The 27,050-nt window shown below is 43.8% G+C and overlaps 1 protein-coding gene across 1 annotated transcript in view; it reads right to left on the bottom strand.

Moving 5' to 3' along the window:
* Nucleotides 1-5,042: 5,042 nt before the first annotated feature.
* Nucleotides 5,043-27,050, bottom strand: part of LOC114605587 (sodium- and chloride-dependent GABA transporter 1-like) — a 35,681-nt gene continuing 13,673 nt past the window's right edge. Inside the window, exons 8-14 of the mRNA XM_077935131.1 lie at nucleotides 25,863-25,987; nucleotides 24,498-24,610; nucleotides 19,473-19,604; nucleotides 18,089-18,191; nucleotides 17,773-17,873; nucleotides 17,039-17,206; nucleotides 5,043-5,147 (exon numbers count right to left, since the gene is read on the bottom strand). Coding sequence (XP_077791257.1) covers nucleotides 5,043-5,147; nucleotides 17,039-17,206; nucleotides 17,773-17,873; nucleotides 18,089-18,191; nucleotides 19,473-19,604; nucleotides 24,498-24,610; nucleotides 25,863-25,987 — 847 coding nt within the window. The remainder of the gene's footprint in view (nucleotides 5,148-17,038; nucleotides 17,207-17,772; nucleotides 17,874-18,088; nucleotides 18,192-19,472; nucleotides 19,605-24,497; nucleotides 24,611-25,862; nucleotides 25,988-27,050) is intronic.

Below are 27,050 nucleotides of genomic sequence, written 5' to 3' on the forward strand. Positions count from 1 at the left end.
GATGGTTGGACAGTGTTCTCGAAGCTACCAGCGTGAGTTTGACCAAACTGCGGGAGGCGGTGGAAGACAGGAGTGCCTGGCGTGCTCTGGTCCATGGGGTCACAAAGAGTCGGACACGACTAAACGACTAAACAACAACAAGAATGCCATGTCTGACTTTTCCCAACAGATTTGCAAGTTGATGCCAGCATTCAGTTTCTGCATTACTCATAGCCTTCTGGTTGGTCACTATTCCAGTGTGTGTGTGGCCTGTCTTGGAGGCACCTGATCTATTATTGAAACACCCCTCCCCACTCTTGGTGTGATTCTCTCTATAGCTGGGAACTCCTTGGAACGTCGGTCTTGCCTGATGCTACGCTGAGTCGTTCTGTTGCTCATAAGTAAACAAAATTACTGAAGTTCTCCTGACTCCCACTGCTCCTTGGGATTAGGCAGGCAGTGAATAACTGTCCCAAACCCACAGGATATGGCAGCTCTGGGAAACAAGATACTGCATTAGATAGGTGGGATTTTGGTTTGATCCAGCAGGGCTCTCCTTATGTGCTTAATATGTGCTTTTAACATGCTTCTCTGCTAATATATGCACTTTGATGTGAAACTTTGCCTAATAAATGCATCTTTGCACATTAATTTCACTAATGCCTGTATTTTGGGGTGCACTTTCCCCTAAAATATGCATTTTTCGTTTGGAGAGTAGCGTCGCAAAATTCAGAGAAATGCAATTTTCAAAGAATGGCTGCATTTTGGTGGACGTGGCGGTTCAGGAAGTGGAGGTTATGCAAAGCAGACAAATAGTTCCTCCATTCCTGCCTGGACGTCATTTGTACAGCCTTTACCTCAGCGCAAGGCATTTGGCAAGCACCCTCTCTTCTGTATTTCAAGGAACATTGAATTATATCTCTACAGGACATGATCACGCAATGCTGATGTAAAAAGCTCTGTGATGGTATAAATAAACGGCAGAAGCAAAGAGGAAAGGGGAGAATAACATTAGACAATATCAGATATTTTTATTCAGAGGCTTTTATACATAGAAACTCCTGCGTGTCGGCACCCTTGGAGTTATATTATTATACATTCCGCATGGATGATAGTGAACTAAGGTTTCCTCATTCTGAGCACAAACATCAAAGGAGATTCACAGCTATCCCAGGTAATAGAAATGTGCTTTTATGGGCTACTTTTCTCAACTTTGGCCGCGGAGCAGTGGGGGCAATAGGGGCTTTTGAGTTCAGAAAAAAAGGTGCATAATGTGAGGTGACAGAGGTTTGTAAACATTATGCATTGTGTGAAGAAAGTGGATAGGAGTTTCTCTCCCTCTCTCATTAATGCTAGAACCTGGAATCTCCCGATGGAGCTGAAGGGCAGGAGATTCATGACAGACAGAAGTTTTCAAATGTCAGAAGTTGGCTGAACCTGTGAGTTCAGAGAGGCTTGTTTGGAGAAAGCTGGTGGTCATTTCCCCATCACTTAAGTCCAGAGTTTGTGGAGCAGAAGTGTGTGTGTGTGAACCGCATTCTATGCCTCACTTTGTGATTCTTGAGAGATGTGACTGTTCCATGCTTCCATTTATTTTCCTCCACTTCTTCAGTTTCCCCTTCAGCCTCCAACTCTGCACAGGAGAGTCCGGAACGATGCTCAGATTACAGAAGACAAGAGTTGAGTCTCATCTTCATCTTTTCTGTACCAGAGTAGATAATGGCTTCGCCAGCAACACATAAAGCCTCTCCCACCATGCTGGGAACAATATTCTGTTTTATTGTAGACATCTCCCCATGCTCTAGGCAGCTTGCAGTAATTTAAAATGCAAAACCAACCACAAAAGCTAAAGCAGTTTAAACAACTCAGTGAAAACACTGGAGAAAAGAAAACCAATCAATAAAACCAATCCTTTGAAAGTTGGTTTTCAATATCAACATGTCCCTGTTGCCTAAATGCTTTGCAAACTAAGCAGACTCTCTTTGACCTTCTTGCCTAAAGTGCATGAGAGATGGACACTGGCAAACTGCTTTGGGGCTACTGCTGGAAAGGCCCTGCTCCTCATGTCAGATGTTCCAACTTTACATCATGGGGGGAAATACGTTTTTAAAACAAAGGTATTTGAGGATCAGCTTAATTGGCAGTAAGGGGATACAAGAAAGGATGTTCTTTGAGGAACAGATTGTGAATAATGGCACATAAGGACAGAGCAGAGAAGCTTTGCAATTATTGCTTTTTATGAATAATTTAACATTCTAAACTTTTGAACAATAATGCATGGATTAATCCAACCTTGAAAATATGCCTGCAAAATGGAGCCAGTGCAGCATTCTACTTCAGAGTGTTGGACTTTGATGGATGAGGGTTTCAACCCTCACTCATCCATGAAGCTAGCACTGGGTGGCCTTGGGCCAATCACTACCTTTCAGCTTTGGCCATGGTGGGTAACCTCGGGCCCAGGACCCCTGTGTGCCCCCCAGCCCTCACTCTCTGGCTTTGAACACTCTCACCAGGCCCCATCCCTCACCAGACCTGTTCCATGTTCTCCCCGAGTGCCTACAGGAGGCATTTTGGCCCCTGGGGCAAATTTCAAAATGGCACCCCTCCCTTTTGCCTCTGGGTCAACCCACAACTGACAAGTGGCTCCTGGAAGGAAATGAGACATTTGGACTGAAAAAGTTTGCCCACCTCTGACCCAGCCTGCTCCACAGAGAAATTGTGAGAATAAAATGGGGAGGAGATGGAACATGTATTCTGCCCTCAGCTCCTTGGAAGAAGGGTGGAATTCATATGTAGTAATATTTTTTGAAGGTTTAAAGCCTACAAAGCTTTTACTGGACTGCTTGCCCACACATACATACCTATGCTAGTCATTGGTGGCACACTGAGAGGTTGGGAGAAGGAGGAGAAGCTCCTTTCTAATACAGTAAGCCCTCAACTTACCTGGGGGTTACATTCCAGGGATTGTGTCTAAAGACAAGGTTGCGTCTACTCAAGACACATTGGGTGAAATGGTGGGTGGAATTACCAGAGTCTTTTTCCCCAGAAGCCCACACCCTTTCATCTATATCTGTACCTATATCTGTATCTATATCTATATCTATATCTATATCTATATCTATATCTATATCTATATCTATATCTATATCTATATCTATATCTATATCTATATCTATATCTATATCATCTATATCTATATCTATATCTATATCTATATATCACATATATCACATATATCACACCTCTCTCTCACACACACACACACACACATGCTGAATATATATGAAGCTGAATGCGCACAAGTTAAGTGTGTGCAAATTGCAGACTTACTGTATACGAAGGCTCTTCTGCTGGGCTGCAATTTGTACCACAATAAGAGAGCAGGCAAGTGGCTGGTTACAAGCCTGGAATCATCATGGGTTTAGTGGGTGCAGGCAGCCCAGGTATAAAGCAGGAATGGATACCCTGAAGGCCTCCAGATGTGGTTAGACTCTATTCCCATCAAACCGAGCAAGAATGGCCAGTGGTCAGGGATGAGGAGAACTGTAGTCTGACAACATTTGGAGGTCCACAGATTAACCTGCTATAAAGGTTTATATCTCCTACAGCACTTCAGCTCAAAGCAATAGTTTAGGGGTCACCAACATGGCACCAAGTATGCCCACCAGTTCTCAGTGAAATCTCCTCAAAAATCCATAACACAGAGACTGTTTGCTGTTCCTTTTAGTTTCCGTTTGCACTGGCTCAGCCTCTTCTATCTTGAACATGCCCACATTTCACTGGATGTGAAAACTGGACACCTTCCCCTCCCATTCTGAACAGAGAAGAGGTTCTAAGAACTTTCTGTGAAAGAGTGTGGTGGTGACTGATGAAGATTGCTTTCTCCGCATTGATGGGGTGGAGGCGTGCCCACACAATTTTGTATTTTTGGCTCTTTTCCTGCTCTTCAGGATGTAGTAGCCACTTTGTGTTATGCCACCCTTCCACAGCAGACGTTTTCTTGCCTGGAACCCATGACACTTTCTCAAAATCCAAAATGTGCCCACTAGCTCAAAGAGGTTGGTGACCCTTAACCTCTCTATGCTGGCAAATAATATCCTCTGCACCATCGTGCATTCCATTCAGCTGCGCGGCAGGAGCAGTTCATACCAATTTAGCACCACCTGCCAAAGTTAAAGGTGCTTCATGCTAAACAGCTGGAGCTTAATCCGTAGTCACAAATCGGCAGTTTTTATATGGTGGCAATAACAATCCACACTCATGGTTCCTTAAGTGCCTAAGAACCTTGGCACTGCACGAAGCAAAGTGAAAGTTAACAGACCCGGTGCTTGCAGGCATTCTGCAGGCTGAATTCATACACAGAAGGCCACAGGGAAGGAATAGAAAAGTTAGAAGGGAAAACTTAAGTGGGAAAAGCCCTGGAAGAGAAAGACGGCAAGTTGTTTAATTTTAAAAATACACACAGAGGGAGTCTGTATCACATGTTGGGTTGAGCATTCCACACATAAGGAGCACCCAAGGAAAATGGATAGAGATGGGAAGCAGTGGTTGGGGCCATGAGGTGAAACATCAAACAAATCTTGAAGCATGGAGAGACTGAGTCAGAACGTGAAGCGCAGAAAGGAAGATCATATTGTTGACCAGTGGAGAATAATTGGGGGAGCATTTAAGGAAGAAAGCTTTTAAGAACATCACAAACAGGGTCCCTTGAGAGCCAACATTAAAGCTGTGGAGAAGAGAAAGGCGATTCCTCTCAGGAGGTCACATAAGGAAGGGAATCTCCAAGGGGCAAAGTGATGCCTGCACATTGTCCTTGAGGATGTGGGATATGAAATCACTCAAAGGATGCAGAAAACAGCTTTTCCAATACGGCTCTTTCTTTCTTTCTTTCTTTCCTGATTGAAACCAATGGCAGAGATGTGAATGGTGCCTTGGGTTCCACGATGGGAAAAAAAGTGGGGTAAAAATATATAAAAGTGCTAAAAAGAGTACGAGCAGCATCAAAGTAGGTCAAAGGGCAGAGAGTGAGCAGCTGCAGGCCACAGTAAGGTTTTCTTCTCCACCTACACTGGAGCTTCAGAGACACTTCCACTTAGTGAAGTATTTGGTCGCAGTCCATTGTGCTGAACGTCTGTGTCTTGTGTCGGCTGGGTCATCAGTTGGAAGCGCTGGCCAAAGGATAGGCGAAGATTACCAAAACAAAGTTGATACAAACAACCTTAGCAAGAACACGGGACAGAAATGGACACATCTTCCCTTGTGTTACACATCCTGCACTACACTAATTCTACTACAGTGCTCTTGGGTCATGTAACAAATTCCATAGCTTGTTACAGTCAGAGGCGTATTTAGGGTAGAGCGAATGGTTTGCTGGCACTGGATGCAGGGGCCAAGCAAATGCCTTCCTGCCTCCTTCCCAAAGCCTAGTTAGCGCTTGTCCAGCTTTGGGAAGAAGGGTTTTGGACCCTACCAGAGCCTCACGCCTCCTTCCTCGCCTGGTCCTCGCTTACCTGACTTTGGGCTGGAGGGGGCATAAAATGTTGGCCTTGCACGGGGTGCCATGTTACTAAGCTATAGACTCTTGAGCTAGAGTAGGAAACATGGTACTCTTTGGATTTTTTTGTCCATGCTGACTGGAGACGATTATAACCCACAGCATAGGGGGGCACCAATTTGCCTACCCCATGCCCTATCTGGTTAATCGATGGTGGTCAATATCAAAACTCAACTTTAGTGCATATTAGAAAGTTGAAAAATAAAGCAACATAGACACTCCAATATCAATAAAGGTGCAAATTTTGGAAGTGCCCATTGGGCTGAGGCCCTACTCTAACCAACTTAGGTTGAAGCCAGTGACAGAACATAGAGGTTGAACCTTCGATCTGATGCAGAAGCAAGTCACATAATTGGGATGCAGCATAGAAGATGAGGCAGAGCACAAGGCGGGGATACAGAGCATGTGTAGCCAAAGTGGTGCCCTCCAAATGCTGCACGCATAATCCCTGACTATAGCCCATGCTAGCTAGGGATGATGGGAGTTGTAGTCCAGCAACATATGGAGGGCATCGTGTTGGCTACCCCAGTCTACAGCCCACACGCGGCAGGGGGAGTAGAGTTATGGGCACACCCATTGAGTGTTCCTGCGTGTGGGCTCACAGGATCTCCACATTTCAGGTGCAACATTTATGAAAGGCCTACATGTGCAAAGGTAATGACATGAAGTCCAACTTTTGCAGTCATTTAGCCACATAAAATATGGGAAACAACTGCACAGCATGGAACACTGGACTGCATGTGCCTCAACCCTAAGAAAGTGTGATAGCCCTCTCTGTATTAATTGAAGCTTAATCCAAATGCGATCCTGGTTAGGAAAGGGACCGATCTGAGAACAGGAGTTCTACTTCCTTTGTATGGGGTAGCGCTCTCCTGAAAAACCCGATTTTGTTCCTTGGTGCTCATGTAGCATGTACTTTTGCCCACCTTCAGGTACCAGCTGCACTCATTTTGAGGAAGATCAGACTTGCCCATGGTGAAGCATTCCTTAGACCAGAGGTACTGGAATGTACTTTACATGGGGGCTGCCTTTAAAGATTCTCTGGAAACTTCAGAATATGGCACCAGGGGTTTGACAGGGTGAATTGTCCTTGGGGACGTAACACCATTGTTCCATCAGCCTCTGGTTTGTTTCTGGAACACTACTCAAGATGCTGATTATCACCTTTATAGCTATGGAGGTTTTGGACCTAGGATATCTAAAGGATTGTCTTCATCCATCCATCCATTTCTAACAGCATTCATCAGGCTGATCTCAGGGCAGAGTACAGTACCACCAATTCCAACCAAAACAATCTGGATAAAATAGCAAGTCCTTAAAACACAGCTTTCCTGCCACTAACTATGGTCTGCAGGGATGTCCTAACTGGATGGGTCATGACCTTCTTGCTTGCCATGCCTGGATTTGAGACTCCCAAACTCAGAAGGTCTGCTGGAGCCTTTCCCACCACCTAAATAAGGCAGGTTCCCCCCCCCCCCCCCAAGCAGGCATTTGACATGCCAGACCAGCGGAATTCTGGTGCAATGACCAGTTAAATTATTTTTATGTGCCTGCCTTTGCTTTTAATGGTTTCCTGTGCTGCTTTCCCTTTGATGGATGACTTGTAGTTGTTTTGAACACTGTTGTCTACACTGGAAGAGGAAGGTGTAGATCCCTCCAAATTAATGAATTAAATCTCATGCATGGAAGCCCGGCCATCCTATACAGTAGGTTAAGGTTTGCCCTGTCGGTGGGGCAGGCAGCTGTGATCTCTTTCTCACACCACGGATTGGAAGAACTTGCCCCCACTGTCTCAGCACTGTTATGCAGAGATGTTATTGGACGAGGCAGGGATGAGATGCCTTCAGGAGAGAGGGAGAAGCCCTCGGTTTCTAAATCAGAAGGCAGCTGAAATGCCTTTTCCTGGATGAGGTCTAGAAAGCATTTAGCCTAGCGTTTCTACCATTGGGGTGTGTGTGTGTGTGTGTGTGTGTGTGTGTGTGTGTGTGTATACCTCTTCACATTTATGCTCAGTAGGACTGAAATGGCCTATAATCTTTCCTGTCTGTCAGAACCACTTTATTCTGCACCAACATCTAATTTCCCTCCAAGCCTCAGCTCCGTTACAAACTAATCCAGGATCATTGCAGACAAGAGGCCACAACATCGCATGCAAATCTCCCTGCTGCCACCTGCTGTTTGCTGCCACGGCAGCGGAGAACGGAGGGAGGAAAGTGGGCATTGATTGTAGGCTGCCTTCCTATAAAAATAGCATCCCGCCGTGCTGTGTAGGAGGGTCAGAGTGCACAGGGGGAAAGAAGGATCCCACACTACACATTCTAAGTGTTTTACTTGAGCAAAATGCATAGATATTGTCAGGGAACTGCCATTGGCTCAGGGGGGAGAGGGGGAAAGCCGGATGGATTACAGGGAGCCCCCAAAGATCGTGGGAAGCAGCTCCTCATTGGAGGAGAGTAACCATGCCTCCAGTGGAGAGGAGCTTCAGGGCTTGGAGGAGGCGAGGCGGTGCCAGGACACCTTGCCTGATCAAAGAGGGGAGGAGAGAGGTCCTCCGTTACCCACGCCCTCCTTGCGCAGTAAGGTTTCACGCCGAGAGGGGAGGCGCAGGCTGGGTGTCAAGAAACTACTTTGCTGGGGAAGGTTTAAGGACCGCCCACTCACGGATTCTGCCAGTGAATGAGCCAGCTAGGGGAGAGTGGTGCTCCGGACAGATAAAGTTTATTTTGGAATCAAAAGCAAGGCTTCACAGCCAAGCAGGGAGGTATTTGCCTGCTTGATCTCAAGCAACCCCTTGGAACCCTAGCAGATATGAACCTTTAAAAAAAAAATCCTTTTTCAACTGGCCTTTTAAGAGGCGTGTGTGTGTGTGTGTGTGTGTGTGTGTGTGTATTCCAGTCTGCATCTGTATTGGGTTTTAAATTGTTTTTCTGTATATTATCATTGTTGATGTTTTTTACTGTTAAATAACTCTGAGATATTTCACTGGAAGAGACTCCTCTAATGAATGAAAGATGCAGGAAGAGGACATCAAATAAGGATTTGGAATAATTCCATACAATACCTTTCCCATCACAAGGAATAGCCTACTCTTTTGCCCCCACGATTTCCACTGCATTTCATCTCATGCACATCCCTGAATATGACGCATAATATTAATTTTTGACTTTTAAGTCACTTGCAGGCCTGGCCCTACCATTAGGCAGAGTGAGGCAGCTGGCTCAGGTGGCAGGTGCTGGGGGGGACAGCAGAAATGCCAAGATATTGGCCTCCCCTGTGTCCCCCTAAGGTAGTGTGTTGCCCTCAGCTGCAATGGAAGAGGCAGTCATGTTAAGAGTGCTAAGAATTGTGCCAGAATTGGAGAGGGAGGGCATCCTACCCTTTACTTCAGGCAGCAAAATGTTGTGGGCCGGCCCTGATTGCTTGTGCCTCTGCAGTCATATTGTTTAAAATTTGCCCAGGACGCACTTTCTACTTGTCAACTATTATTTTATTTTTGGCCTCTGCCAATCCTTTGCCCTTCAACAGAAATTATATTCTAAGCACAGCCATGAAAACCTCCCTCAATTTACTCCTCATCTGCTTTTTATCACCAATTAATTGAGGGTGCTAATTTGGGCTTAACTTTGGATTTCATGGTTTTGACCTTGTTGCAAAATATAGTTTCTGCATTGCACACAATAAGCCAAGGAATTTTTCCTCTTGTTTTCCTCCTAGGAGTCAGTTCATTTGTTATCTGGATCCCGACTTTGAACGCAGCATGAGATCAATAATGCGTCCCATAGTTGTGCAGAAGTTCTTCTAACTAAAGACGCCAGTGAAGCTTGCTTGGCCTGGATTTGCAAGTATGCAGTGCTCAATAATTCCTGGCTTATCCTGTCCTTCACAAACACAACACAACCCTGTTCCCTTCAAAGAACACTGACCAAGCTGTGGCAGAAGTGGGATTGGCACTCTGGCCACAGGAAGAGGGAAATTTCTCTTTCCTTTCATCTTGCGGCCAAAGAAAAATACTGCTTGTCCTTTGGAAATGTAGTTTTCCCAAGGACTAGAGCAGGCATAGGCAAACTCGGCAATCCAGCTGTTTTGGGACTACAACTCCCATCATCCCTAGCTAACAGGACCAGAGGTCAGGGATGATGGGAGTTGTAGTCCCAAAACAGCTGGAGGGCCAAGTTTGCCTATGCCTGGACTAGAGGATCCTGCAGATGTCCATTGTATTAGACATTCATTGTGATTTGTGCTGATGTTGCTATCTGGAAGGGGGTGTCACATGGGACCCCCGCTTTCGACACTGTTTGCACACTGTCACACTGCTTCATTTACAGCCACTGCATATCCTGTAACCTTCAGCTGAAATCCAATAATTTTGGCCCCACTTTTGCATCACTGTAGCACCTCTGCACAGCAGTCCTGTGGTAGCATTGGGGAAACATGGCAGAACAAAACTCAAGCAGAATAAACCCACCGTTAATGCACTATTATTGCGTCAAGAACATATTGCAGAAGACACCAGTAAAAGCACACCAAGCTGGAGGGGCCCTAGCACCACATGTAATGTTGGCTTGGAAAATAAGCCAACCTATTTCCATTAACTTGGAAAAGTAGATGGACTCCCCACCACAAACCAACCTGACACGAGTTAGAGCAGTGTTTCCCAAACTTGGATCTCCAGATGTTTTTGGACTATAACTCCCATCACCCCTAGCTAGCAAGAGCAGTGGTAAGGGATGATGGGAACTGTAGTCCAAAAGCAGCTGGAGAAGTTTGGGAAACACTGAGTTAGAGTGCGGAGTGACTCACCTCTATTACCGCTTGCAGCAAGACAGCAAGCAGCAGCCACACATCTCCTTGAACTTGCAGCAGAGATGGGGGGGGGGATTTGTTTGGTTTGCATTTTAACTAATTTGCACCTCCTGAGTCTATGATGAAAACACAGCTAGCCTTCAAAATGTGCCGTCCTCTCCAATTTGTGATGCAGCCCTTCAGCCAAAAAGTGTGCACAGAAATGCACGAATTAGTGAAAGATAGCATACCAAAATTGCATCGTATTAGGGGAAAGCCACTTGCAAAAATTGGACAAAATTGCATACAAAAATATACATATTGAGAGAAATGCACACAAAAATGCAGATTTAAAAACAAACAAACCCCCAATTGGGGCAAACTGAATTTAAGGTCAGAAAAATGAAAAACGCAGGAGAAACTGAGCTTGACAGCTTCGCCCGACCCTACCTTGTGAAATTGACTTTGATAGGGAAGGATTGTTTATGGTCAGGCTCAGCTCTATATTTCATCCTGAACACAACTGTGGAGGGTCATGCAATTTATGAGCACATACCCTCCAACTTTCCTCGGATTAAAATAGGGACATTCTATTCTACATCAGTCTGTCCCTACCCCCGAACCCCCTATATACAGTGGTACCTCGGGTTACAGACACTTCAGGTTACAGACGCTTCGGGTTACAGACTCCGCTAACCCAGAAATATTACCTCAGCTTAAGAACTTTGCTTCAGGATGAGAGCAGAAATTGCGCGGTGGCGGCAGCGGGAGGCCCCATTAGCTAAAGTGGTGCCTCAGGTTAAGAACAGTTTCAGGTTAAGAACGGACCTCCAGAATGAATTAAGTTCTTAACACGAGGTACCACTGTACTTGGACTGCTGATAGAATATGGGGAAAGACTGGGTCTGGCTGAGATGCCCCAACAGCTGTTGCCAAGAGGAGCATGTAACAATACCGTACCAGCAACTGTCTTGGCTATGCAGGAGCCTTATGGTAAAACTGCAAGGCATCAGAGGAGGCAGCCATGCCAGATGTTTACAAGGCGGCACTTTGGCACCAGCAACGTAGTCTCCATGGTCAGCAGCTAGAAGCACCCTTTTGCACCTGCGTCAGCTGGGCTCCCTTAGGCCCCTCCTGCCGCCACCATCACCATACTCTGATGTGCTGAGTGGTACTGGCTGGCAGAGCTGAGGAGCACAGCAGCAGCAGCAACAGGTGCTCCTCCTCTTCCTCCTCTTCCTCCTCCTCCTCCCCTCGCTGCAAGTCCCACTGTGCTACCATGGAGGGCCAGGCTGCCTCCTCCTCCTCGTTCCACCGCCCCTTCCTTGCTCCCTTTCCCCGCTTGCAGAATTCTGGATTCTGTGTGACAAGCTGTGATGGCTTAAGGGTTTTCATGATGGTCCCACCATTTTCAGGGCAGTTGGAGACTATGCGAACATGGATCCAGAAGCAGTTGCTTGTCTGAAAACTGTAAGAGCAAGGAACTGCCTTTTTTCTTCTTCTTTTGCTTTGTTTCTCCCGAGCCTAAAAAAGCTATTTTTAAAGTACCAATAACCTTGAAGCTAACTAGTTTCCCTCTTTGTGAAAGCATGAAATTTTGACTTGAGGTGCTAGTTTGAAAAATAATGCTCTATCTGTTCTCCAGGGGATTTGTATTCAAGCCTATCTTTGTTAGGATCAAGCAGATTTATTTCATTATCCAGGCAGTCTGCTGGAAAGGCCACAAGCCTGATTAACCCCAACCCTTTGCCTATCTTTCTTCTAGACACACTTATTTATTGTCCTCACATAAGATCAGCCTGACCTCACCAACTAGCCCCAGCCCTGCAGTAATAGTGTTTTTGCTCTGATATGGACCAAATTATGCAAAATGAATAGGGAGAACTGTACAAAGAGAGAAGAGCAATTCCTATCAAAGCCTCTTTCAACTGCACAGAGCGATCTTTCCCCTATTTCTTCTAACGTCTGGGCACAATAAATGGAGGTATTGCATTGCTGTAACTATTCAGCTCCACAGGACAGGTGCAAAGAGTCCAAGGAAGCTTTCTCTTTGGAGGGCAGCAGCTGCCTTTCGGTTGAATGGGTCTCCGATTAGATTTACAGCTAGGAAGGATTTTTCTCACAGTTGACTGCTTTCCTCCACTTTCCCCTGTGTTCTTCAGCTTGGCTCATACCTCGCTTCTGTTCCCTAGTTGGGATTCCCCAGAGCTACTTCCAGGGCTGATTTTAGGGAGATTTTTTTGAGGGAAAACAATATGCCCTCAGCCAACCCCCTCCTGCTCTCTTGGAAACCACCGTCCACTTCTTTGCCCTCGCCCTCTGTGCCCAATCGACACAATCTACATGCAGGCACAATCTCAGATTGCTTGGGAAGGACCCAGGAGAGGAGAGGACGTAGACAGCTGTGGGAAGACCTTCAGTCTTCACAAATGGCCTCATAGGGGCAAGACCAACCGAAAAAGAGTTGCTGTCCTCATTAGGCCTCCTGTGCAGACCTCTTCTAAAGAAGAGTTAACTTCATCTACTTTGTGTGATTTACTGCTGGCTCGCTCATGACACCCTGACTGCTTTCCTAACCAAGATGTACTTGTGGAACATTTTGGTTTCAGTTTGGAGACACCGTCAGACAATGATCACCTTGCAACTGCTTTACTATCACTAATCTTTTTATGAGACTTTCCCCTTTGCAGTTTTGAAGGTGTTGGGGGGGGGGAGGGCAAAACTCAGGAGCTGAATATCCAGTTTGCCTGCTGAATGTTCCTAGTTCAATTTCTGCCACCCCGATCAAAATAGCCCCTGCTGCAGGGATGAAGGAGAAATATGATTCAGTTCATCAAGTTAAGCCAAATTAACCAGAAGTAACATAACCCCCTGGCTAAATTTGGCATAAACAAAGCACTGATTGGAATCTGGTTTTGTATCAACAGTCTCTCTCTCTCTCTACAACCACCACCTCACATGTGACTGCAAGATGCAGCATTTGAGGAAGTATATGGATCTTGACACTATTGTGTTTGGAATTCGTCTCTCCCCTCGGCTGGTGAAAGGTAAATCAAAGTTAAGCAGAATTGTATTAAATTATTCTCTCAGCAGGATGTAGATGGTGGAGTCAAGATGAAGGTGTCTAAATTTCGGGACAGTGTCTTTGAATCCTGAAAATTAGTTTGGTTTTTGGTTTTTTATATATATAATAATTACTGGAGAGTTTGATATGAGAGGCAAGAATACCATTTCATCATTACCCTGGGAGAAAGGAGTACCAAAAGCCCCACAAGACAGCAAGAAAACTATGTAACAGTTATCAAGTCTTCATTCTTTTTCTTGGATTGCCTGACGTTGTACCCTAAAATGTGTAAAGGTGACCTAAACCTAGAATTTCCTTGAAATATTCTCAAAGTCAGATTTGTAATGGAAATGGAACGTAATAGAAATGGTGATGTAAAAAAAAGAGAGGGAAGATTACTTTTAACTAGGGTTGGGGGATTTTTTTTCAGCTTGAGGGCAACATTCTGGGGGCCACAAAGCAGTGGTGGTGGTGGGATAGAGGGAAAAGTGAGTAGAGCGGCAGATGCAGCCTACATTGCAGCCACACAGAAGTCAGAGATGCTCACATCCTTCCTTTACATCCCCACTCCATCTAGATGAGCAAGAAGCATGATCGGAGTTCAAGGACAAATTCCAGCCACGCAAAAGTGCTCAAGGGCAGCACAGAGCAGGGTTCATGAGGTACGTGGCCCACAGAGTGGGTGTGGCCTGGGAAGAGTCCTGAGGACCAGATAGACATGCTTGAAGGGCTGCATTTGGCCCCAAGGGCTGCGGTTCCCCACCCCTCTTGGAATAACTGGATGTAAGAAGGGGTTGATTTCCTTCATAAGCACAAATCACCCTGTGGATGAGCTAATCACAGGTGCAGGGTCAGTCAATCTCGTTGCTATGGTAATGGCCCAGTGCCCCGACTATATCTGTGATTAATGTATGCCAGTTTCCAGGAGTCTGCGGTTGTCTATCTGTTAGTCCGTGTTACTTATCTGGTATTGCGTCTTGAATTGCTGGACGTATTTAGAGTAATATTTGTATATCTCTGTATAAATCTGCATCTGTAGAGAGCCTACAAGCTATATCTATATCTATATCTATATCTATATCTATATCTATATCTATATCTATATCTATATCTATATCTATATCTATCTGAGCATCTTCAGAGATTAATGCAGGGTCTGCGTTGGTTCATGTGTGGAGAGGCAGTCCTTTAAGTATTGGAATCATGAGCCCCATAAGGCTTTATAGGTTAAAACCAGCACCTTGAGTCACAGAATCATAGACTTGTAGAGTTATAAGGTGCCCCGAGGGTCATCTAGTCCAACCTCCTGCAATGCAGGAATCTCAACTAAAGCATCCATGACAGATGGCCATCCAACCTCTGCTTGAAAACCTCTAAGGAAGGGGAGTCCACCACCTTTCATGGAAGTCTGACCTACTGTCGAACAGAAACTATTGAGAAGCCAGAGCAGTCATGCCAGAATTGGTGTTCTATGTTCAGACTACCTTGTCTTGGTCAACAGTTTGTCCAGTTGCAGTATCTGAACTGTCTTCAGATACAGCCCAACATAGAGGTTATCTGAGTGTAGGCAACAGAAGCTGTCCTATCCAGATAGGGGCACTGAAGCTGATGGATTGCACTCTGTGTTGCAGAGGCCACTTGGGCCTCAAGCAACAATAATGGATTGAGACCTACCCACAAGCCATGTACCTGCCCCTTCAGGGGGAGGGCAACCCCATCTAGAAGAGGTTGACCCCACCTATGCAATCAAAGAAACCACTCACTAACAGTGCCTCATTCTTATCTGGGTCAAGCTTCAGCTTATTGGTTCTCCTCTAGTCCATTGCTGAGAAGAATACATTGATCTAGCACATCCACTGCCTCACCTGCAGATGCGAAGAAGAAGTAGAGCTGTGTGTCATCAGCATATTGCTGACAGCATACTCCAAAACTCCAGATGACTCTGCTCAGCAGTTTCATGTGGATGCTTTAACCAAATGTGTGTATACCTGGCCATACTGAGCTAATTTATTGGCCCATCTGCCTCCATTCCTGTAGCTAGCTGGTTGTGGTTTTCCAAGGTCTCAAACAGACATCTTTCCTGGTCCTGCCACTTTTAAACACAGAGGCAAGGATTTTTAAAGGAAAAGGAAAAAAAGGTTCCAAAATCTGAGATCCTCTGGATAAGGAATTCTGTCTTTGATTAACTAAATTCGACGTGTGCACAGTACAAACATGGAAGTACAAAATATATAGCCTGAGCATCATTTCCTCCAATGACAAATGAATTTCCATTGAGTTCTGGGCCATTCAGAGTATATGAGCCAAGCCTAATGAAGGTTAAGAAATGATGTCTATCAGCCTGCAACAGAGTGCAATCTGTAGCCTAAAGGTCAGACATTCATAACACATACAATCCCCTGAGCCACTTAATCCTCCAAGAAGGAAGGGCTTTCTATTGGATAACGGAAGGTCTTTGCCAAAATCAGAAAGAAGCTTAAAGAATAGCTTTGAGGATATGAAGAGGGATGATAGATGATGAGGATAAAATGTGTCTGAGAAGGTCTGAGTCTAAAGAGCCATGCTGCATTATCAGCACATGTTTATCTGAACTTTCTAGGCTGCAAAAGCTAGTGTAAGGTAATGGATGAAAGTTGTTGTTCTAACAACAAATCTTAAGATCAATTCTCACTCTCACTGTGAACTCACACAATAACCTTATTATTTTGTACCAACCACGCTATCTGCAATACGTGTACAATAATATTGATCTACCTTAAAGGGTTGTAAATATTTCAGAGACGTTATTATCACTGTAATATCACAATCAATGGGAAGCTCTTTGAAAGCTGAGAAAGAACCGTAGAAACCTAAAGTCAATTTGTTGCAATATGAATCTGCTGCACAACTGAACTCGTTGAAGTTGAGTTCAGTTGCAGTTGTCTGCAAAGGTCAGGTGTCTAGCTACCAGTGAGAGGGCATTTTCTGGGGTTGTATTCCAACTATGGAACTCCCTCCCCAAAGAGATCTGCCTGACACTTTCATTATGATCCTTTAGGCTGGGAATGAGGACCTAAGGCCCTCCAGATGACATTGGACTTTCATAAGCCCCAGGTAGCATGGGCAGAGGTCAGGGACGATGGGAGTCAGATTCCAAAAACATCTTGATGGCCACAGGTCCCCCATTCTTGCTCTAGATGCCAGGCAAAGTCTGTCCTGTTCAGGCAGAGCTTCTGGAAGTTCATGGCTGCTGCTTTCATTGTTATTTATTACACTACGCTTCCAGATTTGATGTCCTTGTTTCCCTGGTTTGCTCTGTGGTTTGGGCTTGGTGTTTCTGCTGGATTTCTTAATTGCTGCTTTTAAGAATAAATAAATGCTTTTATCCTGCTTTTTGCTTTTATTTTGCAATGGTTGTTTTGTTTTTATGAAAATGTGTTTATGCTATTTTGCTCAACCTCCTTGAAAGGCATGTGTTTGACAGAAAGGGAGCACATAAAGCCCATAAATAGACAGATAGCATTTCCATACTGTCCAACAACAAATACATCATACCGAGTTTGCTGGTGGCGTGTCTCTGCACCTGAGTCACTGCTGTGGTGAAATGGCTGTTTGTTTGTTTTGCTCCAATGAAGTCTCCACTCAACACCAAGGAAAGTAGCGATGCAATTTGCCCTTACCTGCTGGATCGTTCCCTTTGCAGTGAAGAAGAAGTACAGCATATATCCTGGGATCAAGATCATAGATGACAAAGCCATGCTCCAGCCAATCCCTTGGCCCCAAGCAGGATAAACGTATTTCCCTAGACTCAGGGGAGTCATTTCAAACACACTGAAGAAGAAAACGCCCTGAACAAAGAGAAGAAGAAAATGTTGCAGCTCAGCAACAGCACGGAAAGCAACAGATTTGTTTGAGGATGTTGACCTTTCTTCTAGACCAGACTATGCCAACCTGATGTTTTGAACTACAACTGTCATCAGAGGTAGTCCAAAATGTCTAAAGGGCACCAACGTAGCAAAACCTGGTCTAGACTCTCCATAGATGACTTCTCCGCTGCCCTCAGCCCAGGGAGCTACTCTTAACACGCCCCAGGGGTGGCTGTGTAATAGCACCCATCCAATCTCCTTTCGGTGTAACTTGTGCAGTTCATTAAACAAGTTCACAGAGGATAGGAAAATTAGTAGTCACATTTCAGATGTAGACAAAGGACCAGCTGGCTCTATCTAAAGGCTAAGGCCCCCTTCCTACACCCCATAATTCCTAGCCAGTTCAATCACTGCTGCAGCTGCTGTTGTTTTAAAAGGAAACACAAATGAAGGACTAATGACACCGGCACTTATTATCTTGTCTAGTTTGGCCCTTTAAAAAGAGACCACAGACCTGGAAATGAGATTCTTAGGTTTGACCATCTTACCAAGCAGACAAGTGGCGTGAAGAAGGCCCAGCAGATCTTCCACCATGCACAGGGCTTATAACCAATCATCTCTTCAATGTTACTGTAAAATCTATTCACACCTGAAATCAGAAATATCTGTTAAGCGGATGGAAGGAGAGGTGTACTTTGGATTCAGATGAATCCCTAAGGTGATTGTTGCCACTTTTGGTGGTACAGAAATTGTGTGAGCAGACAGAAAGTCAGGTGAATAAGCTGGCCCAGCACAAAGTGCCATGGAAACCCAATCCTGACCCTGATGGAGTTTGCAAAGAGGGGCCAGCTTGCACTTACTTACCATAACACCAAGAGATGGAGATGGTCTCGAAGAAGACAAGGAAGAGCAGGCACATGCCACTGGCTGAGTAATAATCAAACAGCTTGAAAACATAGATGCCACCCTGTGGGGACACAATACGAGCCCTTAATGCACTTAGAGAGCAAGCAAAGCAAATGAAATTATAAGAATTTCATTTGAAGGGAGGTTTTTGCCTGGAGCTTCGCAATACTGTCTCATGTGCAGGTTTGACGGTTAAGAACAACATTGCAGGACAGAAGTTGTGCATGTTTTCCTTTCATTTCTTTAAAAATGGAAATACTAGGCTTGTATTGCAAAATAGGAGAGCAATCAGGGCTGGGACCTCACCATGTGAGAAGGATGCCCCCAACATTGACTCCCTTGCCATGATCTTGATGAAAACCCATCCCCAAGCTTCTTATTTATTATTATTATTATTATTATTATTATTATTATTATTATTATTATTTGCATACTGCCCTATACCCGCAGAAGCATGCTATGGGGAAGAAAGGGTGGAATCCCTCACTCCTTCTATGGCATGGTCTTGATCCTTGATCTGGGCTCTCCCTAGACATGCCATTTTGTCTGAAAAAATGAAACACATGAAATGCAACCACACATTTCTGGTATCTTCCAGCTTTACTCCAGTCATCATGGATTTCCACAAAGACCTCTGGGATGGTAGTTTGACCAGGGTAGTGAGATTATAGGGCTGCCCACTAGCCCGAAGAAAAGACCCATGTCTACTCTTTTACTGACATAGGCTAAGCACTGCTCTTTTCCAGCGTTTTCTACATGATTACGGTATTTACTGGGATGGAGAGCTAGATACCCACTCTTTTTGCAGGGTCTTTGGCTCAACCCCTCAACCCTCCTTTCCAATTGTTGCTTTATATGTTGCTGTAACTGCAGTTGTCCCAATCAATCCCTTGTGACCTTTGACTTTCTCTTTCTCTCTCTGTTTTCTCCATTGCACTCCCAGGAGTAACTCTGAAGCAAGTGGGAGACCAACCTGGCCCTACCATTTACCAAGAAAGAATACCAGCAGGGAGCTTCATCTCCCTCTCCCTGCCAGAAAGAGCACTGTGCTCTGACTGCCTGGTGCTGTGGGACCCTATGTAGAAGCAATGATGAAAGCACACTCTGTCCCCATCCAAGAGTCAAAGAACAGGAGCCACCAGATGCTATTCAAGCAAGAGCTCCAGAACAGAAGGATCACCCTGACTTGAAATGGATAAGAGCTCCCCACTTTGTTTGGGCCTTGAATAACAGATCTGTTATCAAAAAGAGACTTAGAATACTGGATCCACACCTGAATAAGCACTGAAACTAAGAGATCATCAGCATCTAATAGTAAAAGGGTATGCACCGTTTTTAATACCTGGGTGATGTTGGAGAATCCAATGAGGTAAGAGACGAAACACACCACTGCAATAAAGATTTTCTTCCTTGCTCTCAGCACATGTGGAAACTCATCCATCAGGGCTGTGATGAAGCCTTCCACCGTGCAAAACTGCAGGAAGAAATGAATAGGAATACATCAGCAACCTCCTTGTTGAATCTGTATCTCCTTAGCTTTTCACATCAGCCTTTGAATCCACGCAGTAGTTTGGTCCAGACTACTGTGGTTTGATGCTATTAGAAAGAGCATTCAAAGGGCCACAAATTTGTATGCTCCCCTTCCTTTCTCCTTCCATTACATGTTCATGCCAATTCCCTTCCTTGCCTCCTGGTTTAAGGCAAACCATTGTTAGACACCCAGGGCAGAGAGGGAGGGGGTTATTGTTTGGTGGGGTATTTTTTTCCTTGTTTTTATTGCCTATTTTGTGTTTATATCTTGTATTTTTATGTTGTGAACCACTGTGAGATCTACAAATGAAGGGTGGTATACAAATTTAATTTAAAAAATAGCAAACTATAATTTGAATGAGGAGAATTTAGGAAACCTGCATTTTATTTTTATTTTTATATGGATATTTCTACCCTACACTTCTAGCATTTTTGCACCACTCAGGACAAGCCTATAAGAATTTTAAAATCACATTGTCTTAATATATATATATAAAATATTATAAATACAATAATTTTTTTAATACACAACATTAAAAATACAGTGGTGATATCCAATGTTAGTCGTGCACAGAGCAGACCCATTGAACTCAATAGGCTTAAGTAACTTCATTGATTTCAGCGGGTCTGCTCTAACTTGAGGTTCATCCACACTGCCACATGATTTCTAGTCACAGGCCCAAGAAGCTTTAGTTTTGTCCCACCGCTTTCTCTGGGAAAATCTACTTTTACTGCCAAATTGGAACAAAATGTCTGTGAGATAAATTAGCCTTGTATAGCCAACATGCTTAAGTCTAATTGAAGCATGAAGGGGTTAAGACCACAGAGTAAACTGTCCTGCCAGGATTAGCTAGGTCACTTCCCCTCACCATGGGAGGAAGGGTTACCAAATACTTTGTTCTCTCCGGTACCACCATTACCAGTAAGGAAATCTAAGATGGATGCTCCAAGCTTAGACCGTATGGCTTAAGCAAGTCGTTTTTGTGTTTCTATACAAATAATGTAGAATTTTTTACCATTTCGGAACCTAAGTTATACTGCCTGTCTTTTCTTGCTGCTGTATGGAAAAGCACATGAATCTGACATTTGAACAGTTTGTAAGTAAACTATTTTTAACCTACAAAATGTGTGTGGGGGGGGGGTTCTGTGTCAAAAGAAGCAACTTAGACTAGGATAGTTTAAAGGTCTGACCACCTATATTTCCATGCTTACTTTGTTGCATGTTTTGTAATTTTAAATCTCTGCTGGGGCTCTGTCACCAAAGAGTACTTCTCCCAAAACTGAGCCTAGACATCCAGGAAATTCTCCTTTTATTTTACCTACATTTCCCCTTTTATCAAACACACCAACATCAATCTGCAGAAAATGTTCCTTCTTATTCAGCAGTACATAGCAGATTTTCCCAGGGAATGCAATGGAACAAAACTAAAATCTCTCGGATTTTCAGTCATGGAACAAACAGAAGTCTGAATGAACCCTTAGTTGGATATCAATCAATAAAGGCAAAGAACACAGGTAAAATATGACAGAATAAAAATGTATTTCTCAACTGGTGAAAGACAACCAGAGGAGAGACCATCCATACTTCACAGGGCACTGTATTGGGGCAGACACTGAGAAGGCCCTGTTGGTTGTTGCCACCAACTGTGCCTTCAACTTCCATAGGAGGCAGAGAAGGGCCTCTCCATTTAACCTGAGGATTTGCCCATATGGTGTGTCTGTGTTTTACCAACAACAGGTGTGCAATCCACAGAGAAGATGGCATTAATTTCATTTCGCTTCCATGCTTGTTATATGAACAAATAATTTTTGCAACAATGCTTCATTTGCCCCCACCCATTGTTTGATTGGCAAGCTGTTTGTCAGAGGAACACCCCCCCCCCTAAATTCTTAACCCGAAAGGCTTCAGGGGTAAGCCTTCGTCATGACATATGTAATACTAATGGGCCTGGTTGAGAGGGGGCAACTCCAGACAGCTCTCAGATGTCACTCTTCAAAAGGACTCTTGAACGCCGCAATCCTGTGGGCCACTTCTGTGTGCAAACTGATTAAGAAGCAACACGAAAAGTCATTAATTTTAGAAGTGTTTGAGAGCTTAGCGAGAGCTGTCACTTTAAAAGAATCCAAGAGGCACCTTGGGGAAACAAGCAGCACTCGATAAAATCATGTAAAATTAAATGCTTTAAGAAAAATGGTATTTAGTGGAATAAAAAATATATATAATGAATTAAAGTAGCTGTTCAGTTAGCATTTGCGTCATTTTTAAAAGGTCTCTAAATTATGAACTGGGTCAAATTCAGCTACAACTGCAGCTCCTAGGAGTATTAAATTATAAATAGCCAACACAATATATGGAAAAGAAATGGAGTTTGCGGGAAAGCAAGGACACACGGACACACACACACACACACACACACACACACACACACACACACACACACTCCTCTTAAAAGGCTGGGATACAATATAAATTTGAAAGCCAATCAATTTGTCATGGATTCCATAATAGCTGCTACTATACACACCGCAAAAGCCTACCCCATTTAATCATTCAAACTGTGCCTATAAAATTAGAATGTGGAGGAGAAGAGTTGCAAGTTAGCCAAAACAGGTAATTTTCTATGTACAAGAACTCTCCCACTCCTCACATTTGACAAAAGGAGTTTATCCCCCTGCCTCATCTGCAGTGTGAATTGTACAGCCCAGGAGAAGTTGCATCACATGGTTCTGCCACATGTGTAGATAGGTTCTGAGATTCAGCTACATTATTATATTTTATATTTCTAGTTGGTGTCTAGGGTTGATTGATTCACCGTTTATACAGGGCGAATAATCTCACCACAAAGCTATGTGAAGCAGTAGCTTGAGGTGGTAGATTCCAAAGGAAGCACCAATTTTATGCCTCCAGCCCTCATCTCTAGAGAACTCAATCTTAGCCTGTCATTGAAGAAAAAATGAGTTCCTGTCCAGAGCAAGAATGGAGAGTTATCATGCACTTACATTTCGGGTACATAAGCAACTATGAAGGCCTCACTGATTTTGCATTGCTTATTTATTTTATTTGTCATTAAAGCACTGGAGCTCGAATTTCAGGCAAGCAAATTTAGGAGAAAGATCCTAAATATAAGGGTTCAGCAACGGGATGAGATGGCATGGGAATTAGCAGCAGAAGTACAGAGGTGGGCTGTTGCCAATCAAAGATTCATGATAAGGGAGGCAGGTCCTTGGGATCAGAAGCTTGTGGATTCGACCATAGCTGTCAACTTACAGATTTGAAAATAAGGGACCAGCCTTGAAAATAAGGGACCAGCAGCCAAAATAAGGGACCTGCAGCCTCACCTGTTCCAGGCACTCCAGTCTTCCTGTCCTCCTGCAGTCTGGTCAAACTCATGCTGGTAACTTCGAGAACACTGTCCAACCAACTTTGTAACCAGAGGTTCAACTGAATAGAATCTGAATCACATGCACCACAAGGCCTATGCAGCCTCAACTTAAGATGGCTCCCCGGCCTGGCTTTGCACTGCAAAGTTTGCAGCAGCACATGCAACAAAATGGCGTCCAGCATTCAAAAAAACCCCTCAGCTTGCATTAACTAGCCACACACAAGTCATGCAAGCTCGACCCCCAGTTGTTCTTAGACTTCTTATTGGGTGAGCAACACAGCCAAGCAACACAGTTGGAGCCTCCCTTCTCCCTGGCTGGCAGGGAGGGAGGGAGAGGAGCTGCTTCCTTTGAAATTTAAGGGACATCATTTAAGGGACATTTAAGGGACATCTATCAATAAGGGACAGCAGTGGGACATGGCACTGGAAAAAGGGACTGTCCCTTCAAATAAGGGACACTTGACAGCTATGATTCTGACAGGAAGCCCCTGTGGGCCAAAGGAGCTTGACCCATGCAAAGGGGATGACCCATATTTTATTCGTCTATTTTCTCATTTTACATAAATTTAAACAGAAAAACAATCTTTACATTGTGTTTTCTTCTTCTTTTTAAATGCTTTTTATTGAGTTTTCATAAGCCCAAACAAACAAAATAAATACTCCAATATTCCACAATCATATGTCTACTTATTTTCTAAACGCTCCTTCGCGTGCGGACTTCCCTCCCTCCCTTCAACAGGTTTTTGTATTTCCCGAAAATTCTTAATTACTTTCTATACACATCACAAAATTTATTTTAATCCTACTACAGTCTTTAAACTTCTACAGTTATTACTTATATATTCAACAAATTTACTCCACTCCTTTTTGAACTTTGTTTCCTCTTGGTTCCGAATCCTATGTGCTAGTTTTGCTAATTCTACATATTCAACCATTTTTGTCTGCCACTCCATACATTGTGTTTTCTTCAACTTCCTTCCCTTCCTTTCTGTGATTACTTATTTTATATCTTTTTTACTATTGCATATCCCATTTATAACTAATTATTAACTTCCCATTGTATTTTCTTTTAATTATCTCTTGCTACACCAGTTTATGTCGACCCTGCTAAGAAGGGGGTGATTATAGAGAAGGGAAGGAAATTAGTACAGCCTGTTGCTACAGAACTTCCACCTGTAAAAACAGTGGTGGTGGCCACCAACTTAGATGGCATAAGACAAGTCCATGGAATATAAGGCTATCCTACCTCCAGGATCAGAGGCACCATGCCTCTGTTCATATAGTTGCAGGAGGGTGCTATTGCATTCATGACCTGCTTGTGGGCTTCTCAGAGGCACCCAGATGGCCTCTGCAAGAACAGGATGCTGAACCAGAGAGGCCTTTAATCTGATCCAGCAGGGCTCTTCTTACTGCACAGCCAAACACGATGTTATTTTTTAACGGGTTATCCTTACCTGGCTGTCAAGGCCAAGCATCATTAGCATTGAAAAGAAGAGGATCGACCAGAGAGGAGACATGGGCAGCTGCGTGACGACCTGCGGGTAGGCAAGGAAAGCCAATCCTGGACCTGTAGCCACCAAGGACACAATGAATGGTTATACTTTTATTTTGTGATATGAGTCAGGCACAAGTCACAGGAGGGTGAGCATGTTATTGCATCTCTTAAGCGGTTACTGAGTTATGGTAAGTTGTACTTTCCACCAGCATTTCCCCTTCTGTCAAAACGTTCGGTGGTGTGAGATGGAATTGTCGCTTGGAGCAGGGATACTGGCAACAACATCTGGAAGTAATAGATCAGATACTTGGGTTTAATCTTAATCTGGGCTCTCTTTAAGATTTGGACTGATGGGATTCAATCTTCGATAAACATTTCATGTTGTAAACCAGGGGTCAGCAACCTTTTTCAGCAGGGGGCCGGTCCACCGTCCCTCAGACCATGTGGTGGGCCAGACTATATTTTGAGGGGGGAAATGAACAAATTCCTATGCCCCACAAATAACCCAGAGATGCATTTTAAATAAAAGGACACATTCTACTCATGTAAAAACACGCTGATTCCTGGACCGTCCGCGGGCCGGATTTAGAAGGCGATTGGGCCGTATCCGGTCCACGGGCCTTAGGTTGCCTACCCCTGTTGTAAACTCTTTGATCGTTGCCAATATTAGATAAACCAGGTGTCAAGAAAGCTGACAATACCAATTGTGAATCAATGGCTAAGTAGGGTTCTTGTCAAAGTAGATATGCTATCTGACAGTATATGAAGAAAAGATGGCCCTTATTGCATCCGTCTCAGTACCAGGCAAATGGAGGAGCCCTTTTTGTAATAACATCTTTGTAATTTGCTATGGGATCATCTGGTGTAAGTACAAATAATAAATAAATACAAATGCAGCTGCATTTCATTGAAAAAGTTCGTTTTTGCAAGCAAATTATGATTAAAAAAAACTCTTGCAGGGAGCTCCACTAAGATTGTGCCTGATTAACAGATATAAATATTATACAATGAAGTACCTCTGAGCATGCGTATTATGGTGAAAGATGGTCCATGATGGCAAATGGAGCACTGCTTCACCAACCTCAGTCTGCCCTCAACGGACTACCCATCTCAGTTCCTTCCATCCCATCAGTCCCAATGGGAACCAACAGCCACCACTGATGCCTCATGTGCCTTTCCTTCAGCAAAGAACAACTGCAGCCATTACCCCACAAAATAGTCCATTTTTAATAGAAATGCCTGAAGTTTAGTTTGTTTCCACAGTGCTGCCAAACTTATTCTCCTTGACTGTACCGGCTCACATTCCCTATTGAAGAGATTGTACCTGAGGATGCCAATTCAGCTATTGACTTCTTGGTGATGTGGGCCATGAAGCCGACGATGGAGAAAATAACAAATCCTGCAAATATGCTTGTTGAAGAATTTATGCCACAAACAATTATGGAGTCTCTGGAGGGGGAGAAGAGAGAGAGAGAAAATATATGTATGTATTTTCTGCATTGCTTTTCAGCCTTAGGGTGGCTTCCGGATTAAAACACAAAAATGCAATTAAAATAATGAGATGAAACCAAGCACAATATAAGTCAAATCGTTAAAACAGCAGCCTGAGGGCATGAGGGCTTGAGGGAAATGGGCCAGTTTATACTGCCACTTCAGCTGGTTAAAATAGATTAAAGGCATGATGGAATAGAAAAGTCTGAGGTGCTCCTAAAACATAAAAGAGAGGGAGCCAACCACTTTCAGGAGGAAGTTCTACAATCTAGGTACCTCTAATAAGAATATCCACTCTTGTGTCTTCACCAAATGGTGGAACTGTAGATAATGTTAGCATGCAGGTAGCCATGCACAAGAGCTAGTGGTCTGTTAGATCCCAAACTGTGTAGGTCAAAGCAGAAACTTGAATTTGGCCCAGTAGCAAATCAGAATGCAGTGCAGGTTGAGAGAGGACTGGTGAAGAAGGACCTACAAAGCCCAATAAACAGTCTGAGGCCAACCAATCAGAGAGCCCAGCTCAAACTGCTCTGTTCCATCACAACCTCTGAAGTAGACGAGGAGCTAGAAGTATTACGTTTCCTGCCTATGTAGTACAATAAGGCAGCAAAGGTGCAGACAGAGAGGAGTGATCTCAGCCACTGAACATCAACTTTGGAGTGTCCTTCAATACATCAAGGCATTTTTTCTAATGAAAAAAATATGTTGCCTTTTACTGGTCTGGGACAGAGAGGATGGTTTTCATTGTTCTAGGGCATTCTGATTCCAGAAATGCTATCTATCTATCTATCTATCTATCTATCTATCTATCAATCAATCATCTATCTATCTAATCTTTATTTATTTATTTATTTATTTATTTATTTATTTATTTTAGTTCCAGTAATTTTTATCCCACTTTTTTGAATTTACAAGCCAAGTGACTCTCAGATATAAAAATCTAAAACTATCATGAATCAATAAAGTCATAAACTGAACAATTATTACAGCAATACTCTCATATATTTTAAAACTTGCTGGA

This window comes from Podarcis muralis, chromosome 10, assembly GCF_964188315.1.
Source record: "Podarcis muralis chromosome 10, rPodMur119.hap1.1, whole genome shotgun sequence".
NCBI classification, from domain to species: Eukaryota; Metazoa; Chordata; class Lepidosauria; order Squamata; family Lacertidae; genus Podarcis; species Podarcis muralis.